The 19,812-nt window shown below is 42.6% G+C and overlaps 1 protein-coding gene across 2 annotated transcripts in view; it reads left to right on the plus strand.

The window, feature by feature from the left end:
• The window catches only part of ptprz1b (protein tyrosine phosphatase receptor type Z1b), a 43,018-nt gene that overhangs the window by 2,566 nt on the left and 20,640 nt on the right, over positions 1–19,812 (plus strand). For both annotated transcript variants that reach the window (XM_084039422.1, XM_084039423.1), the window contains exons 2-3: positions 11,481–11,549; positions 19,434–19,613. In XM_084039422.1, coding sequence (XP_083895548.1) covers positions 11,481–11,549; positions 19,434–19,613 — 249 coding nt within the window. The remainder of the gene's footprint in view (positions 1–11,480; positions 11,550–19,433; positions 19,614–19,812) is intronic.

Raw genomic sequence — 19,812 nt, forward strand, 5'->3', positions numbered from 1 at the left:
TTTATTCTGCTCGGCCCTCCGAATATAAAGCGTCTGACCCCTTCCACCCATAATCGCCCGCGTGGCGTGGATGCTTCCTGTAATTAGCGGTGATGTGTTTACACTTCTGAGACAGTTCTCTGATTAGATGACACAACAGCAGCATGTATTGATCATGGACAGATCTAGCTTTTCTGTGCAGATATCCGGGCCAAGACTGGCTTTTCTTCCTTTACTCATTGTTCGCAGACCGATGGATTAAGATGCAAAATGGAGTTAAAGGTTGAGACGACCAGATTGTATTACAAGAAGCCGGTTTACAAAAAAGCTAAATCATTTTAAGATTATAATTTCAACCATTTCTTTTTGCTCTCATGGAGCGTTAACCTGCTCCAGTGGGATGAGTCACTCTGATTACAAAACGAAACCAGAACGCCTCCGATATCAAAATCCTGTTGCCTCAAATACAAAATCTGTTTTAAGACGAGGACAACAGAGTAATTAAAAAAATCACACGTTAAATGCTATCTGTTATCAGTGGAAGCTTTGTATCACTCCAGCAATACAAATCCCACCATCAAATATCTCTATATATGGCCTATATGGTATATTTGGCCAACATTCCACCGTGTCATAGGGAATGTGTGACGGTTCGTGTGAGCTCAGTGATCATATGTTCTCCTTGTGAGATACCATCTGGCCACCCAGTGCACTCAGAGCATTTGAACCGGAGGGGTTGCATCCGGTGGCATAATGGGGATGCCTGATGGTGTAATAGCAGTTTCCTACAAAATACTGTATTCCGTATGTTAGATGCTTGCTGGCACACGTGGCGTACCGAGTGTGTGAAGATAATATGTTAGAGTCTGGCTGCATAGTAAATTACAGCATGGTAGTGTCTGAGAAGAGTTGCAGTAAGAAATGATGAAGAAACGTGCTTACTGAGGAGATTTAAACAGGACCAGATGAAATGTTGCTGACCTTAAATTTCAAATTAGCCTACAAGGGCTAATTATTCATGAATTCAGCCCCGTGGGATGCGATGCTGGTGGTTTCACACTCATCTACAGGTGGCGGCAATGTGGCAATAATTGCAGCAATGTGCTTGGCTCGCCCTATTTTAAGTTAGTTTTCTTCTGTGTAACTGTTTTTAGCTTTAATTTGTGAGTTCTCGGCCATTTAACAGTGAATGTAAGCATACTATTTGTTCGGCCTCATCTGGCAGATACATCATCCGTTTAATGAAGTCATTATCGGGAAGATTGGTTCAGCACCTGAAACGTTATTTCAGATTTGACAGCTCACCCGCCTGCCAGCCAGAGACGGTTATTCTCATCAACCTCAAAGACATAATTTAAACGTCTGAAATCCTCTGATATGACACGTTAGAAGACTGGTCTATTAAGAGAAAAACACCCACCCCGTTGCTCCATGCTGACCCTCCATGCCAACGTGTTTATTTGATTATTTCTATTCTCAACCCCTGGGTTTTGTCACTGGTTATTTTTTTGAATTGCATGTCTCTCTCTCCTTCTAGCTTCATGCTTAAAATGAGATTATGCGTGCACTAACTTACAGTCACACACACACACACACACACACACACACACACACCCTGATGGAGTCGGTCAAATAAAAATCTCCACTGACGGAAATAAATCTTGTTATAAAGATTTTCCAAAGCCGTCTTAACTGTCTGGTTTTTAGAAGGAAAGTGCATAATCAGATTTAGTTTTTTCTTTCTTTTTTGGAGATTATGATATAGAATATAGAATAGAATTTTGCAGATAGATGTAATTTCCTAACGCAGATTATTAAATCCTCAGAATGGAGCAACATTTGCGAATGTCCTACTTTGAGTATAACGAATTGATGAGATTTCAGATACAGGGATGTATTTGGGAGTGTGTCACCACAGTGTTGGCATTGCTATAAAAAACTGCAGATGTTACATTGAATAATTGATTGCCTGCTTTCTTTCTGCCGTGATATTTTGTCTTCCTTCCCTCTGTCTCTCTCCATCTCCTCTCAATCTAAAGCATTTCTATTCACAAGTGCTCGTATTCTGTAATCCACTTAGCCTCAGTCTGCTTTTACCGTGGCAGATCGTATACGGTCACAGTTATTTTAAAGCTGGCCTGCTCCACGAGGACGGCTGGATCTCTTTGAACTCGGCTCAGGGAAACACTTCTGTCACTCAAAAGTTTTCTGTGTAGTTACAGTAGCTGCTCTCGTTTGCAATGATTGGCAGAGTCGGAGGTAAAAGTGGAATACAATGGTGGAAAGCCAAGACTCAACAGACACAAATGTAAACCTAATGCTGGTCAAATAGTTCCCTTAAAAGGAATGATTGACACCAGAAAATAAAAGCTTTCCAAAATAAAAGCATCCAGACTTTCACAGAAACTTCTCAAACAGATTCTGTTGAAAATAAAGAACATCAACAAAAGATTACAGCAGAGCTTCTGAGTTTTTATAGCTATGATGTGGAACAAGGACCATCAGAGAAGTGGTTTGAGAAGTTTCTTTGACTTTGAGTCTCTATTAGAGTCGTCGTCTGCTGTGAATCCACGATAACAGCAGCTGCTTTGCAGAGCCTGTACAGGAAGTTAGTATTTGATACTAAAGGGAGGGAGAGAGAGAGACTTTCTTGTGGTGCATTTTGCTTTAACACTACATGCTGGACAGGAAATGTGGCTGAATATATGAATGTGAAACAGCATAACGGGTCAAAGGTCAGCTACTGTATGGGACATGAATTGTGTGATCATCCCAGTGTAAGACTTACCATGACCATGACTCAAGCATGCTGGTGTCCTTGGTGGAATAATGACCATATCTAACCAGCATCTTGACCTTTTTGAAGCACTTTCTAGAAGTTGATCAAAATGTTGCGCCGCGTGTGTTGAATGTTTAGACTTTAGGAAGTGAAGCTAAAGATATAGAGACTAAGCTAGGATCACAAAGGGACAAAAGGTGAAGAGAAAGAGGAAGAGTGACTCTAAAGTCACTGAAACCCTGAAATGCCAATGCTCTCTCTGTGGTCTGTCCAGTCGAGGAGTGCTGTCTGAAGTTACAGCGGCTGACAATGGTCGTCTGTCTCTCTCCGTGCCCACATACAAAAGCCACTGTTGTTTTTTAAAAAGGCTGGCACCGAGGACCGAGGCTACCGGAGAGAGGGAGAGGACCTCGCTAGTACTCGGCTGGCTCGGATGCCGGGCATCTGAGACCGGCACGTACGGACATGAATACACGGCAAACACGAAGGCATGCATGCTCAGACTGCTTGAATCCGGATACGTGCTTATATTTGCAAACTTTCTTTGGTGCAAGCAGATCCTTTTTTTGTTTTCAGTGGTAGTTAATATTTGATATGAATTAGCTGGAAACGAGGTACACAATGTGAGGCAGAGAGGAGAAATGACAATAAAATGTATTAATAAATGCAAGGCCATGATGCTGCTACCTGATTAAGGCCTCTCAAGACGGCTGTGATTCCACCAAACAGTGGCTTTGCTTCACTAGAAATACACTGAGCAAATCAAGAGGCACTATTAGTGATTGTTTTAGGTTTTCAAGAGTAAAAACAGACACATCTTAGATGGAATACTGTTTCTGTGTACATAAGCGAGGTAAAGAGGTGCATGAAGGAGCTGGTTTAGTTGACCATCAAGCAGCTTTACTGTATCTTTATTTGGTGATGGCATGGCCTTCCCTGTTGATTACATCACTAGTGAACCAGGAACTTAGTTTTATGTGAGAACCCGCTGTGAAAAAATCCCAATAAAAGTTGGAGACGAAGAACTAAAAGAAAGTAGAGCCCTTTTTTTTGTCTTGCAGGGGGTTTCATCTTGATGTGCTGCAGAAAAGGGGGTTGTTATTTTTAGGCAGCCAAGAAGTTAAGTGGGAACCAAATCCAATTTGTTTGATGACCGTTAATGGAGGCTTGCCTATTGCTCCGTCAGGCGTGGAATTCAGAGACGGGCGAAGGGAAAGTTAACTGGCTCTCGGCACTGAACGAACTTTCCTTTTTCCCCAGTGAGAGAGTTCATCAGAGGGGGCCTCTGTGACCAATCAGTGGGATGAAAGTTGATTAACCCCCGCCCCCACCAGTCGACACACACATTTCAATAGAAATCTTTGGGTGGGCGCTGATAGTAGTCTCACCTCCCAGATGCACATATATATTATTCACACAGCCACATCCTAAAACAATGCAATGCTTTTTTGTGTGTAAAGGTGTGTGTGTGTGTGTGTGTGTGTGTGTGTGTGTGTGTGTGTGTGTGTGTGTGTGTGTGTGTGTGTGTGTGTGTGTGTGTGTGTGTGTGTGTGTGTGTGTGTGTGTGTGTGTGTGTGTGTGTGTGTGTTGCCAGACAAGTGAGGAATAGGGGGCGCGACCCCTCTACTGAAAGATAGAGAGAGGAGGTGATGGGTTTCGTATCCATGGCGATAGAGAGAGTTGGTGCAGGAAGCCGACAGGAAGTCAGGGTGTTCCGCACTCCATCGGGGGGCTCTTCCGTTGTCATGACGCTGTGAACATGTTGTCATGGAAACTCGGCCGATTCAGGCTGAATGCTGATGGAAAACATGTTGCCTATGATTCCTCAATGGAAGTGTCTCATCCACAGCTCCAACACTTGTTGATCAGCAAGTTCAGTGATTTCTCATGTTCTATTTCTAAAGTTTTTGTCCTTTTCCTGTTTCTTTTTTTCCCTTTTTTTTAGTTCTTCTGATTTAAAAACAGCAGCAGCAGCCTTGAAGCTCAGCTCCCCTCGTTAAAGAGTCATCAATGCTTTCAGACACCAGAAAATCTTTAAAGACTTTTTTTTTTCTTTAACACCAGACGCTGCTGTATTAGTTTGAAGCCCTGCTCCCACTGAAATGCTACAGGATTACTAATCACACACATAATCATTCACTGTGCAGTATTTTTTTTCTCAATTTGTCCCGAGCAGATGGAAATGGTGCATCTCACTGCTCTCTCTAACTAGGCACACAGATTAGTGACACACACACACACACACACACACACACACACACACACACACAGTCCCCTCACTGAGGTGGACATGTGCAATCAGACATGCTCAGTGGATAAACCACAACTCGCTGCCTGCATGCACAGAAAAACACACTTGGGCTCTGGTTGGCTTCTCTCGGCCTCCCCATACTCTCATCCCTCCTCGTGTATTTGTGTGTGTGTGTGTGTGTGTGTGTGTGTGTGTGTGTGTGTGTGTGTGTGTGTGTGTGTGTGTGTGTGTGTGTGTGTGTGTGTGTGTGTGTGTGTGTGTGTGTGTGTGTGTGTGTGTCCTAAATGTCATCTCACATCACACATTCCTTGCTGTGTAAACACATGTGGTGGTTCAGCGTTATCTTCTTTGATAATTTCACCTCATTTGTGGTGCGGAGACATGGGTCTCTGTGTCTGAGCTTCTTGATAAGAATGTCCTGCATGCCTGGTTTGATTTTTAGCCTGAAGGAAAGATTTGAGGTCAGTCCCCTGCAGAGCCCCCCCCCACAGTTCAACAAAAATATCTCAGCTCCACATTACTTTTAGAGGAGACATTCATCCCCTCAACACGTGACTTTAACCCAAGCCTCAGTTTTTTAATTGGGCAGCTCCTAATATATGAGTTTAACAGCTTTAACTGAACCCCAAGTAATAAAATGTAATAAGAACAGTGAAGACATGAGGTATGAGCCTCCTAAAACATTAGCTAATGTGCAGCTTTATGAGGTTGTGTTCAGATCCTGAGATAATAATCTGACAAAGTACCAGTTCATCACTTAAGTTTTGACTGCTGAAGTTGACAGGAAATTAATTCACAATCATTTGAATCATTGAATCATTTGTCAAGCAGAAATGCCAATCCATGTCAGGATTTTCTGCTTTCTTTCCTGTTATATTTTGTTGTAAATTGACTGATTTATTTAATTAATTGAACAAATAGGCAAAAGAATAATTGGGGATGAATATAATCGTTAGTTGCAGCCCTTTGCACACAGCCCACATGGTCTGAAGCAGGCATTCATATAAGCAGAGCCATTCAAATTGAGATATTTGGCAGCTGAATAGCTCTGGATAAAGGAAACATCTGCATCATGGCTCTCCGTTCTCCTATTATAATATGGAGCCAATATGGTTTGTAATCACGGAGGGAGGTGTGTTATGTGGTGGGAAGGTTTGGTTTGAGGCTCAGCATGGACAGAATACAGAAATGAAAACGCAGCTCTGCGGATGTGCTCCACTTCCAGGCTGAATGGAGGCAAAAAGATCAACTTTCAACCCAAAGCAGCTGTGCTTGGATCACTCACTGACTCGTGCTGTTGTATTCATTTAATCTGGTTGACCACTGCTTTCTATTTATTGCTGTCATACTAGACTGTATTAGGTTACAAAGGATCAAAAAGGAGTCTGGATAAATAAATATACATATAAATAAATGGCAAACAAAACGTTTTAACCCTGAAATATACTAAACCTTTTGTGATGTGGAGACCCAGCAGGGATCGCTCTCCACCTGTCAGCACGGTGTTTTGGTTGAGCAGAGTTTTAAATAACAGCTTAGATTTTATTGGACTTTTGTGGAGCCAAAAGGCCACGAAGGGACTGGTGATACCCCATCTGGACCTAGTGGGGGTGTTACCTGACACTGTGTGTGTGTGTGTGTGTGTGTGTGTGTGTGTGTGTGTGTGTGTGTGTGTGTGTGTGCACACACATGTGTGGGTTTTTAACCCCCAGCTGTTCAATTGTATTACCACCTTCACCACCGGGGCCCCAAGTTCTCACGGTCAACCCACACACACTCACAAAACTGACTCCATGTCCCCACCAGAACAACTGGAGTCCACACACACACACACACACACACACACACACACACAGATATCTCGGCTGATAGGCTTGTCTGATAAGGTTTTATATTGCGGCTTTAATGCCGTCGTGTCCCTGTGGAACAATGCACGGGTTTGTTCGCGCTCAGAAACTACATCCTCCATTTCATACGGAGCTTAATCTCATTAAGTCATACCCTGCGTTGCTGGACTTCCCTGTGAGGCTTCCTTCATTCACGACGCCTCCCATGCATCGACACAAACGGACCCTAAAGGGGCTCATGCATGTGGACACGTTCCATTTCTAGAGAGAGCACATGGTTGTAGTTAAATGTCCTTTAAATGGACATTCACTAATGGTGGCGGGACCGTCAACATCCTCGCTCTCTTCTCTGCTTTGTCTTTGTGCAGTGTTTGTTTACAGCCATGTGCTTCTAGTCTCCTCTATGACCTGCAGCCAATCAGACGGAGGCTGCCGGAGTAAGATAAGGAGACAGGAAGCAGTGAGACAGGGGATTGAGAGACAAGTCGAGCGTACTAATTTAACCAGCTGACACTCAACACAGCTGAATGCTATATAAGTTATAGTCTGGCCCCTGGAGGTATGTGTGTGTGTGTGTGTGTGTGTGTGTGTGTGTGTGTGTGTGTGTGTGCGTGTGTGTGTGTGAATGTGTGTGTGTGTGTGTGTGTGTGTGTGTACGTGTGTGTGTGTGTGTGTGACACCGAGGTCGACAGGTGTCACGTTTTATGTGACACGGATGTCATCTCGGAGTCCTTTCACTCGGCAGAAAATATTTAGTTAAGTTTGTGGTCATGTGTCATGTGTTGACATACTGTATGCTTCGTGGTCTCCAGAGGATGAATCCTAATGACTTTTAATGGCACCTTGACTTGTCCTCTATCTCCATCATGAAATTGTGTTTTATTTGAGGAAAATGTCTCTACAACTGCTGCGCTCCGACCTCCACAACCAGAGTTTTTGCAGCACCGTACAAAAATGACGCGACTCCATTATTTGCCACTGAATCAGCTTGAAACATAATTTGGTTCCAGTTGTTTTTTTGTTTTTTTTGGGAGAGCCTCGTTTATCAGCCTTCCAACTACACCCTTCATAGCTGGGTAAATTCACTCAACCGCACAGACCGCAGGGCTTCATTTAATAGGACAACAGTAATCACATCTACTGTTAAAAATCAGTTTGTGTTGGTGTAAACGCAGCCGATGAATGTGTCCCTCGTCTCCAGGATTCGGGCTAAATCATCCCCAGGAGTCCTGTAATCCAACACGGTGCTATTCATTAGTGTTCGGCTGGGACCGCCTCACTTATACCGACACTAATAACAGAATCCTCCCTGCAGCGTCACCAAATCCCCAAAAATCGGCCACCCGGAGCTGCTGCTGCATGTATTTAAATTATTTTTTTCTTTAAAACGTTATTGTTATTGGATTTCAGTGCAGTTACAAGAAATACAAAATGATCAGATACACTGCCAGCTATATATCTTTGCAGATGAATCTGATTGGAAGTTCATAACCCCTCTTTCTGAGTTATTGAAAGGCCTTCTGGGAAACACAAGACATTGGTAACTGAATAAGTTCAAAGGTCAAGGCCAAGTTGATACGGTAAAAACAGTCAATTTAAACGCTTCATCACAAAACCCCTCCTGGAATGAGCAGAACGTGATGGACTGATGTAAGAGGAGACAAACTAACCCCGTCTGGAGGGAGAAGGCTGCCGTTTCCATGACATTTGACCTTTGGGTTCTTTCTCCATGTTTGTGTGAGCGTTTGCTTTTACAGTTGTAATAAAATAAATTCATATAGTAAAGTAATAGTAAGACATTCCTCAAGCAGCTACTTTCTCATAAATACAAATTTAAAAAAATGATGGTGCAAATGACCAAAAAAATGAATGATTTTACAAATGCATTGTGTTTTCTCTGACTGCTTCACAATAAAAGCCAGCATGTGTTTCAACAGTTGGATGCTTTTAATGTGGAATATCAACATGTTGGGATTTTGAACAGTGATATTGATGAGGTAGGCAATTTGAACAATTGGTTAAAAATAGAAATAGATAAAAATCTAAATAGAAATCTAAATTAGCATTCTAAAACTGCTATATGTATCTATATAGAGTAGAAATCCTACTGCTGAAGAAATGCTTATTATACATAGTGTAAAATAAATCAATAAATTGGGTTTATTTAATGAAAATAATAATAAAAAACTGGTGCCAGCTGTTCACTTGATTGAGATAAGAATAATTTGAAATGTAAAGGGCTAAATATCCAAAATGCTAAGGGTTAGTAAATGTCAAAGTAATCCCATTACCAATGATATTTTAGTATCATCATCTTTATTAGCATTTTGTCTGTTGATGAATTTAACGACCCTCTATATCCTTCAATGAGAGCATGTTTTGCTGTATTCCATGTTAGTGAGAGCAGCTCTAAAGCCCCCTCAGTCGCTGCCACTTCAGTGAGAGTGAAGCTTGTCGTCGGAGTATCAGGTGTCTGGCTGACACACATCCTCTTTTGGCTTTTTATTTCACTTCATTACTCAGTCATCCGCACTCGTGCCAACACACGAGGCACAGTTCAAATTGGACTGAAGTTTTGTTACATATTCATAAGTGGAAACCGGTCATTTACTCCATCCGTGTTTCTTTCTTGCTCCCCTTGATTCCTGTGTTTTGACGCTGGAGAACTGCACGTCTGTTGACCTTTCCTATATTAATAAAACATCCTTACAACTGTCTTGTTGCCACTGCAGCCACCTCAACATTTAATGCCAGGTCCCTGAAGCATCCTGGGAAATCCAATAAAGCAGATAGAGTGCAGATGGGTGGAATAATGCAGTGATGCAGCTGTGAGCTTCATGCATGGCCGGCCTGCAGCGATGAAGTCCCATCGCTGTCCGCTGTGCTCTTTTACCGCTCACCTGCGCAGCACCGTCTCATCACATCGTTCCACTGCTCCCTGCAACGACTGACGGCTAGCGTTTAGCTCCTACTGCTGCTTTAGAGAGGTGACACTTACCGGTATGACCCCAAAGGTCATGACTAAAGAAAGAGAATGGAAGATATTCATATTTTGTTATTAGTAAGCTGTTTTGGCTTTCTGGAAATATGGAAAAGAATGATTTTGCTCTTCTCCCAAGTGGCTTTTGGCAATTGTTTGATTGACAGATGGTTCATCCGATCACCATCATCCAAAAAGCCGGTCTTTCAGACCCATGAGTAGTTGGATATTAGCTCAGCCACTCAGCAAAGTAACCTGTAACCTTCAAAAATGGAACAGAAAGAACATGCATATGTATATTTCTATATACATGATTTAATTTTAGCATGACACTTTAGTGGGTGAGTGAGTTTAAGTGTGAAGCATTAAATCCCCCGTGGGTTTATTATTCACTGATGCAGAACATTTTACAGATGATACAGCAGGGTTTTCAAAATAGAAGTGCTGCCTTTCATATCTCCAAAAGTTCAATAAAACTATATGAACACCACATTTATTTTTGTTTCATCCCGCTGCTGTAAACAATAGGATTATACTGTGTTCATCTGTGCCTCGTGGCGAGGCCTAATGCAGTGGATATGGTGGATATGGTGGTAATTGTCCATGACCTAAATCTGACTCTACACGGAGCTTTCATCTTCTCGCAGGATAGGTGTTAGGTTTTTTTTTCTGTGCGCGGTGAAAGATCAAAAAATAGAGGATGTTTTGTTTTATTCCCTTCTCTTTGAATGCATTCATGTTGTTCGTGTGCCAGTCCTCTTTGTGAGGAGATTTGGTATTGTATTGTATTGTATAGGTGTTACATCACGTGATCCCAGCTCCATTTTCCTTTTGTCTATATAGGGTGTTGCTTGGCAACAGATTATGTATATTATGCCTGTCCGTATACTTTTGACCCCGCTGATCACATGCAATAAACCATCTGGTTGTGTTTTAAGTGCTTTACAGTTTCACTATTAATACCCATCGCGTGCTTCGCGTATTGGGCTCCATTTCTCAGCTCAAAAACGATTGAGCAGAATAATTATTAATGTGAATTAGATCTGGGTCAGTGTGTTTATGTTTTTGGTGCACAACTTCCCCTCTAGCAAGTAACAGAAAGGATTACAGCTTCGTTGTATCCTCGACTGTCCCTGAGTGAAGAAGATGGTTGTCTCGGGGTGGAGATTGGTGTGATATCTGTGTGAGAAGAATGATGATGGTGTAGCAGCTCCCTCCTGCACCTGTAAAGTGGTCTACTGTCTGGTGATAACAAAAAGATTTCGCTACCCTTTTGTGTGTGTGTTTCTGGTGGGGGTCAAAGGTTAGTGTTGTGTTTCTGCTGCAGCTCAGAAACTGTGTTGTGCTGCACACAAATCAATGAGTGTAGAGGGAATAGATATGTGCTTTCTCAGAGTAAGTATGGTAGTCTCTGCTGGGATATGCACAATATGACGTTTCCTCTCTGACTGAATGACGTCGTCCATTCCAAGGCAGGCTACGTGGCACTGAAACGTATCCTCTGAATGACAGGAAAGGCCTTTCACTCATCATACGGCACTCGGCAGCTGGTCACGGTTTCACCCGTCAGTCTGTGCGTTCGTGTGTGTTTCTGGAAATGCAAAATTGACACTAATAACCCTCATGTCGTTCTCTCTCCTGTAGTCGTGGCAGCAGAGCCGCTGGTCCGAGGTCTGAGGAAACTCCCCGAAGACATCGACTGGTCGTACTCAGGTCTGTATGATTTCTGGATTTCCTTTTGTAATGGTAAAAGATATTCGACTGTCATGTGTGGAGCAGTTTGCCGCATTGGGAAATAAAGATTTACAGCGTTTTCAGAGGTGTTTATTATCACAGGAGGTGGGATTTGTGGGTATTTGTAAAAGATGGCAACACACCTAGTGAATAAGAACATCCAGAATAAAAATAAGAGCAATAATGTATAGTACACTTGGAACTTTTTCTGAAAGTTATTAGAGAAACTTATTTACCATCAGTTGGTGACAGGAAGTTTCATTTGGAAAGCCCCACAGATCAGTCGCCCTCAGACTGGTAAATATCAGTCTGAATATCCCATGAATTTAGGGAATTATCTGTTAACATCCCCCGTGAGAGAGCCTCGATCTGCACCGCACCATATGGTTGGATGGTATCGGCTAACTCGGCACGAAAGCCCCCACCGAGCTAAGCTATGTTCCAACAGAAAGAAAAGAGAAGGGTGGACAGTGACGGGCGGTAATGGTCCCGGAGGGGAGGGCTTAGCTTCTTAATGGTTGGCCGGGGGAATCGGGAGGAATGATCAGGCTCAACAGGTCATCGGAGGGTTAAATGCAGAGCTGTTAAACCTATTAAGCTGCACCCCAAATGGATTGCTTAGCATAGAAGTGCTTACGCCCGGCTAATGATATGCTAACGTGCTAATGTTAGCGCCACAGGTTTCTGGAATGTTGTAGAACTTCACGACGTTCAACCACGGCTAGTCTACGGAGCAGAGCCAGATAGTCAGACCCTGGTCGGATGATTGGCCAGTCTCAGATGGAGGGGCGGGATTTAGTGAAGGGGAAATTGACCAACAATCTTGTACTTCCTCTCGTATGTCTGCAAATTTCTCAGGAAACAATGGTTGAGGACTTGCAGGGACATTTTGAGCAGCCATACAGTTTTTTTCTTTCTGGAAAGGTAACGCGGTTCTCTGGTGTCCTACATCCAGTATTTGGGTTTCGTCTTTGAAGTCCTCCCCCCGCAGCAGCTTAAAAGGGAAATCTGCAATGATGCATAGTTAATGTCGCCCTGTCACTCAGATACGTGACACTGTGTTGAAGCGCCAGACTGAAAAAAGCCATTCGCTCTGTGATTTTTAGATGTAATTTACCAGGGAATGTGTGAAATATAAGGTGAAGATGAAGTCTGTGCACCTCTAAAAACCATCACGCAGGCCAATGACTGCATCGCTCACAGCGTGTTCAATGTGCTGTAGAATGATGAAGCTTTAATTGATAATTAATAATCACCATCATACATATTATACTTATGCAAGGGACAACGAAAAGCCAAATAAATACTATATTTCACTCTTACTCAGCTGTTTGTTCCCAACAAATGAAAAATCCAATGTTAATAAAACAGACAATTCAAATGTAAAACCTCAAACATAATCAAATCATTGCAATGCAACTCATTGTAACCTTGTTTACTTATGCATTGCTTTTCATTGGTCTGAGCGTCCAGCAATTACATTTTGCTCACAGCATTTCTAATTTGAAACCTGTGTTTTTAATGGACTCATATTGATGCAAAGACTCGCACCAGTACAGCCATATTTAGTCTATCCGACTCGTTTCTCCTCGTATTCCTCAAAACAGGCATGAATATCAATAGGTCCGCTTTATTTTCATCTTGCAGATTGTTTTCTTTCCCTCCGTCAAATCTTTACAATCGATTCCAAGGCAGGCGCGTCTGCCCTGTTTGACAAAGTGTAATAGGTTTTTTTTATTTGTGTGATCGTGAATGATGAAAAGCCTGTCTGTGGTTGAAATGAAGAAGAGACGCCCTTCCCTCCTCGTCTTCCTCACTTCCTCCTACTCTGGCTTTCCCCTCCTCTTGATCCCTCTTTCTCTCCGGTCTTCCCCATACTTCTCATTTTCCTCTCTGCTGGGTTCTGAAGTTCATCATCACAACTGACGGCGACGCGGTGGCAGTTAATTTGGATTCGGTGTTACTGGAGCCTGTGTGTGCACGTGGATGCGTGCACAATCTTGTTTTTCTGACCGGCTCCGTTTCTCGCCCTGCGCTGTGCTCGCTGAGTCGCGAGTAAAAGCATTAACATGTGAAAGAAACGCACTTCATTGTGAGGCACTGTGCACAGCTTTTTAGTTGGGTCAGAAGTGGGTGAGTGAAGGGGGGGGGACAAAGGGAAATAAAGGAAAGAGAGGGGCAGGAAAGTGAGAGAAGGGGGGGGTTGAAGAAGAAGAACTGAATGAAAGAAAGAGGCAACGGAGGAAAGATTAAAATTAGGCTACATCAAAATCACAATACACCTTTTCAAAGCGCTCGCTTCAAACAAACCATGGTTGTTTCGTTAGATTTTGATCAAGAAGTGTGCATTCCTCAGTGCAAAGCCCACGTTAAATACATAGGCTCTTTACTTAATGAGGACTTACCAGTTCAGACATTTATCTGCACAACAAACCAATCAGTGCTGTGCTCTGATGTCATCGCAGGGTCCCATCCAATCATTGAGTAATCGGATAGAAAGTACTTGTTCTTTATAACGGAGCTTAATAAGACGGCATAATGAATTGGTTTCCTTTTAAAGAGAAATCAACATTCTATTGCTTAAATTGCATACAATAATAATAATATCCTTCTAAACTAATGCCATTTAATGCATTTAAGTACCATATTTCATTTGGGGCTTCTTTATTCAACCGTCACAAAGAAATCCACAGCTTGTTTGCTTTTGATGCAGATTTAAAAAATCATTGGTTCCCTTATTTTGGGTTCTTTAAAAGGTATTTTAAAGGATAAACATTAAACATGCAGATGCTTTCCTGTTCCTCACTTCTCCTCTATGTTGATCCTTTCTGCTTCGTCTCCAAGGGGATCCCTGAGATCCTCCTGCCTGCAAGACACCCCCCAGGGCCCCATCTGTTATGTGTGTGTGTGTGTGTGTGTTTTTAGTGTGTAGTTGTAGTGCTGTGAAACCCAGATATCAGCCAGAAGCACTGAGTTTGATTTCCATATTTATTGTGGGAATTTATCACTGATAATCTGTTGGACTCTCTAAATACCGGCATGTCTTTTTTTTTTTTTTTTTTTTTGCATGTGTTCACCACCCACCATGTTCCCAAAAGCTCTCTTAGTCACCAAATAGAAGAAGCTGGCTTCTTTTCTGCTCCAGTTGTTGCTCAGTCTGTGCGGCTGCACCCTGAGCCTTGTGGGAGACATGAGGTAATGATGCAGAGGTGCGTATGCGTGATGCTTTATTCACTATCACGCACTCTCTCTCTCTCTCTCTCTCTCTCTCCCCCATTTTCTGCTCTGGTTTCTTGCTTGCACCAGTTTGTTGCTGGGTTGATGAGTCAACAATGAGAAGATTGGCTATTTCTATATAGTTATATAGAGGCTAAGCCCCGCCCCTTCCAGTGGTTTCCCATGGGACCTTATTTCATTAAGTTAGACGTGTTACGAACAGTCTAAAGTCTATAAAGATGATGATGATGATGATGATGAAGGACAGATTGTGGTGATCGATTGCCGAGCAGTTTGGGATTTTGGGGAGATCCGGGTCAGGTGGAACGTGGAGATTGGTGGTCTTCTTTCTTAGCCTCTCTGTTGGAGGGAAGGAAGGCATGGAAGGACCAGGACCAGGACCAGGACCAGGACGGCTGCCAGGCAGTAAAATGAGAAGCTTTCCAAAGGGAATCTGGTTCTCTTAAACACTACCACTTTTGTCCACCAGGATTCCCCGATATCGACACAGTTAAAGTTCCTTTTAGGAGCTTTTGTTCGAGTTTTGTGCTTCAAGTTGACCTTCAGGGCGTACGACCTTCAGATAAACAGTAAATAATTCCAGACAGTCGTTGTTTAATATTTAACTGACTCGGTACAGAAAGTCTCGCTGCGGTCGTCGAGACCTTTTTCATATTCAGAAGTCTAGACGGAGCCGCCAGAGATCACATAAACAGCATATGGGGACTCTGATTCATACCCTGATTTTTTTTCTTTTTGAATGATCTGACAGGACTGATTGTCAGATACGCCGGCTGCAGATGTGTGTGGCAGTTCATTAACTAGATGAGTGATGTGGCGTGTGTGTGTGTGTGTGTGTGTGTGTGTGTGCTCTGCCATTCATAATAGATTCATTTAGTAGCTTAGATCTCGTCTGCCTCGGGCTCACTTCTTTATGTCAGTGTGTGTGTGTGTGTGTGTGTGTGTGTGTGTGTGTGTGTGCCCATGAATGCATTCATAGACGTTGATTCTGCAGAATGAAAATGAATGACTGAAGTCCCCTTTTCACAGAAAAGAGCAGTTCGTATTTTTCTCTCTGCTCGGGCTTCTGTTGTTTCGTAATCAAAAGAGTTTTACTGCAAACTGAGACACTGATTGAAATGCATGACACCAGCTAAGACGAGACAATCCCCCTCTCAGAGTGGATCCACCATCAAATATTCGGAGGTTCACTGCATATATATACACAAAAACTGTTATTTGAAAATAAACCTCACAGAAAATGTGTTGCACTGACGGATTATAATGTATATTGCATTATTTTACAACGCTATAGAGCCCTTTTGACGGGGTGTTGAACACATTTTTGTATTTTCAATGCGACTTCTGTCACCTGAACATGTTCGGGACACGTTAACTGTCGAGTCCGATCCTGCTCACGGATTAATATTCAACATGCTTGTGGGTTATCCTGCCAGACAGACAATGCAGATGCAGATGATTCAGAAGCATCACTGTGGGATCATCTTAACCAGCACTTTTTTTCTTTTTTTTTTGCCTTTAATATTTGATACATATTCAGCTATTTTTGTCCGCAGTGATGCAAACAGGAGCAGACGGTCCCCCAAAAACATCAAGCCCTAAATTATGCAATTTGATAGCCCTGCGTGTGTGTGTGTGTGTGTGTGTGTGTGTGTGTGTGTGTGTGTGTGATACAATGTGAGTCATGCAGACATACAAAGAAGTACACATGGACTCTCACAAATGTGTGTCTGTCTCTCTTTTAGCTCACACCAATTAAGAATCCATTGGATGGTAGACACACACACACACACACACACACACACACACACACACACACACACACACACACACACACACACACACACACACACACACACACACACACACACTACTTGTGTCTCCACTCTGTCCACTCCTGTCTTATTTCGTCCTCCCCCTCGAGTCTCCTTCTTCATCCATGTATTTTTCTGTCCCTCCCCTCCTCCTCCTCCTCTTCATCACCCCCTCTCTGCCTCCTTTGCATTCTCACCTTTATGTCTCCTTTCTTCTCTTTGTCTCTCCCCCGTCTCACCTCTCCTCCCTCGAGAGTGATGGGTGAGCTGAAATCATCGGGGCGTTGTGGTAAAAAAAAACAGCATTAGGTGTAAATGGTTCCTGTCTTGACCGCGTTATCAGCCGACTGCTCTTTGTTTCTTCAGTTCCTTTTTTTTTAAACATCTTCTGTGTTTTTGCGACATTACAGCTTATTTTTTTGAAACAAATCAAAATGAATAATTGGGTTCTTTTCATCTTGTTCACTTAACAAATTACCATAAATTAAATCCCAGATGGCTGAATGTGAGAGTACAGAATTCAAGCACACGTCTTCCTGTTTTTACTGAGAATAGAAGAATAAAAAGGTGCTTTAAAAGTCGACAACAAAAGGTACACTAGCGGTATCAGCATGCTTTATTCTGGGATTACTGTGAAAAAGCAAGTGGAACTCAGAGATATGAAATGTAATTTCCGCATTTAATCATCTAAATGTTACCGCTGGACTTAATACGAGTGTGTGTGTGCATGCATGTGTGTGTTTTATGGATTTAAACGACGGCAGGTCAGTCCAGCTCCGTCTAGTCTGTAAGCTACTTGTTGCCATGGTAGCGTTATGTCAGAAGAGAAACTCATTTGTGTGTACGTGTTATGATGCTGATGGATCCGGCTGCATTGACACAGTAAAATGCAAGAATATAGGTCAAAATGGAAACGAGTGTAACCGCCAAGATGTACCAACATTACCCCCGTAATCATCTTCAATCAGTGTAATTTGGCCAAAGTGTTGAGCAGCAGCTTTATTGTGTTGAAGTGGTATTAAGACGTCTCAGTGGCAGAAACTGTGTGTAAACAGTGGCTCATGAAATGCAAACTGTGTGTGAGTAACTGGGCAAACATCTGTACGCCGGAAATATGGATTAGATATAGCTTGGGACAGAATCATTCTATAGAAATGAGCCTCAAGTAGCTTACAATGTTCATTTTGGGTCTTTTCATACATATTTTTAACTTTACTTCCATGATACTTCACTGAGGCTGGAGCTGCAATGAAAAGCAATACCACAAAGATGGCATTGATTTATTTGAACTCCTCTCTCTCTCTCTCTCTCTCTCTCTCAATCTCTCTGTCTCTCAATCAATTCAAAGATGCTTTATTGGCATGAAAGTTTCAGTAAAACAATGTTGCCGAAGCTTCAAAAAACATATGTCCAAATATTAGACACAATAAATCTCTGTCTCTCTTTCTCCCCCCCCCCCTCTCTCTCTCTCTCTCTCTCTCTCTCTCTCTCTCTCTCTCTCTCTCTCTCTCACTCTCTCTCTCTCTCTCTCTCTCACTCTCTCTCAATCAATTCAAAGATGCTTTAATGGCATGAAAGTTTCAGTAAAACAAATCACAGAAGCTTCAAAAAACATATGTCCAAATATTAGACACAATAAATCTCTGTCTCTCTTTCCACCCCCCCCCCCCTCTCTCTCTGTCTGTCTCTCTGTCTCTCTCTCTCTCTCTCTCTCTCTCTCTCTCTCTCTCTCTCCCCCCCCCCCTCTCTCTCTCTCTCTTACACACAGACAAGGAATGCAAAGCCAATACCTGTTAAGTCATGTGTGACTAGTTACAGTTAAACCATCTGCTCTGACCTCATTAGACCCATTGTCTTTACTGTACTGTATACACACACACACACACACACACACACACACACACACACACACACACACACACACGATAAGATGTCTGGTATGATGGGTTTTGGACATTGCATGCTGATAATAAACACAGTTAGGGCGGTTTACTGTGAATATATCGGGAGGAAATGACTGAAGAGTGGATGAATGCACGCTCAGTAAATGAACGCATCCACTCATGAACAGAAAGGGAGCAGTTAACGCTCGCACACAAACATATCCGGCATTACCCTCAAGAAAGAAGGAACACGAGCATCATGTGAGTGGATGTGAATGCAGATGTCATGCAGTCATGAATAAATTCACACACACACACACACACACACACGCTACATGTCCTAAAAATCTAAACACCAATGTAGAGTCAGACACGAGCTCATAAATAAACAATGAGCAACACATTTTGATGCAGACCTTGTGATATTTAGTGCTAATTAAATGTGTTCTGAGCACTGAAAGAGCACCGCGTTTCATGTCGGCTATTTTATTTGTGCTCGTCCCCATGCCGTTCATATTGTTTTTACATTATTCATGGGAAAAGCTCAGCCTTGTTAAAACACAGAAATACACATGCACATCAATATGTTTAAACAGAATGCATGCTGGGCACTCTCCCTCTCCACAAAACAACAATATGAGACAATGCACTCATGCATTAACAATGCACGTTCGCATAGAGTGCGAGGTTAAAGTGTGACCTGAGGCCAACCAGTCATGTTTGACCATCTGCCCTTGTTAGAGCTGTAAAAAAAACTGTTAATGTGCTGGACAGGTATATTAAATGTGCTATGAGTCCTTAAATCATGCATTAAAATCATTTGATTGAGTAAATGGTAGACTCTCTGTTGACAGTATCACAAGGTTTCAGGGAGTTTGACATTTCCAGATCAGCAGTCCTTGAATCTGTTGGTCTCTTCATCCATTCAGGTGCTCTGAACCAGCGCAACTGGGGCAAGAAGTACCCGTCCTGCAACAGCGCCAGGCAGTCTCCCGTGGACATCGACGAGACCTTCACCCAAGTCCGGCTGCAGTACCAGAATCTGCAGCTAGAGGGCTGGGAACAGCTGACGGCAGAGTCCAGCACCATCCACAACGACGGGAAGTCCGGTATGTTGACATATATTTACCAAAAACACAGAATTAGTTTTGTTTTTGCAAATAAATTAGTTTATCCTGATTTAAGTGCTATGTAAATTAGCTTTATTGTTCAGCTATCAACAGATTGGCCGATGAAGCTCTTTGGTTTCGATGATATGGAATATTTAGGGAAGTAAATGACGGCACAAGGTAAAATACTAAAGGCCAA

The sequence above is a fragment of the Eutrigla gurnardus genome (genome assembly GCF_963514095.1).
Source record: "Eutrigla gurnardus genome assembly, chromosome: 21".
Lineage (NCBI taxonomy): Eukaryota > Metazoa > Chordata > Actinopteri > Perciformes > Triglidae > Eutrigla > Eutrigla gurnardus.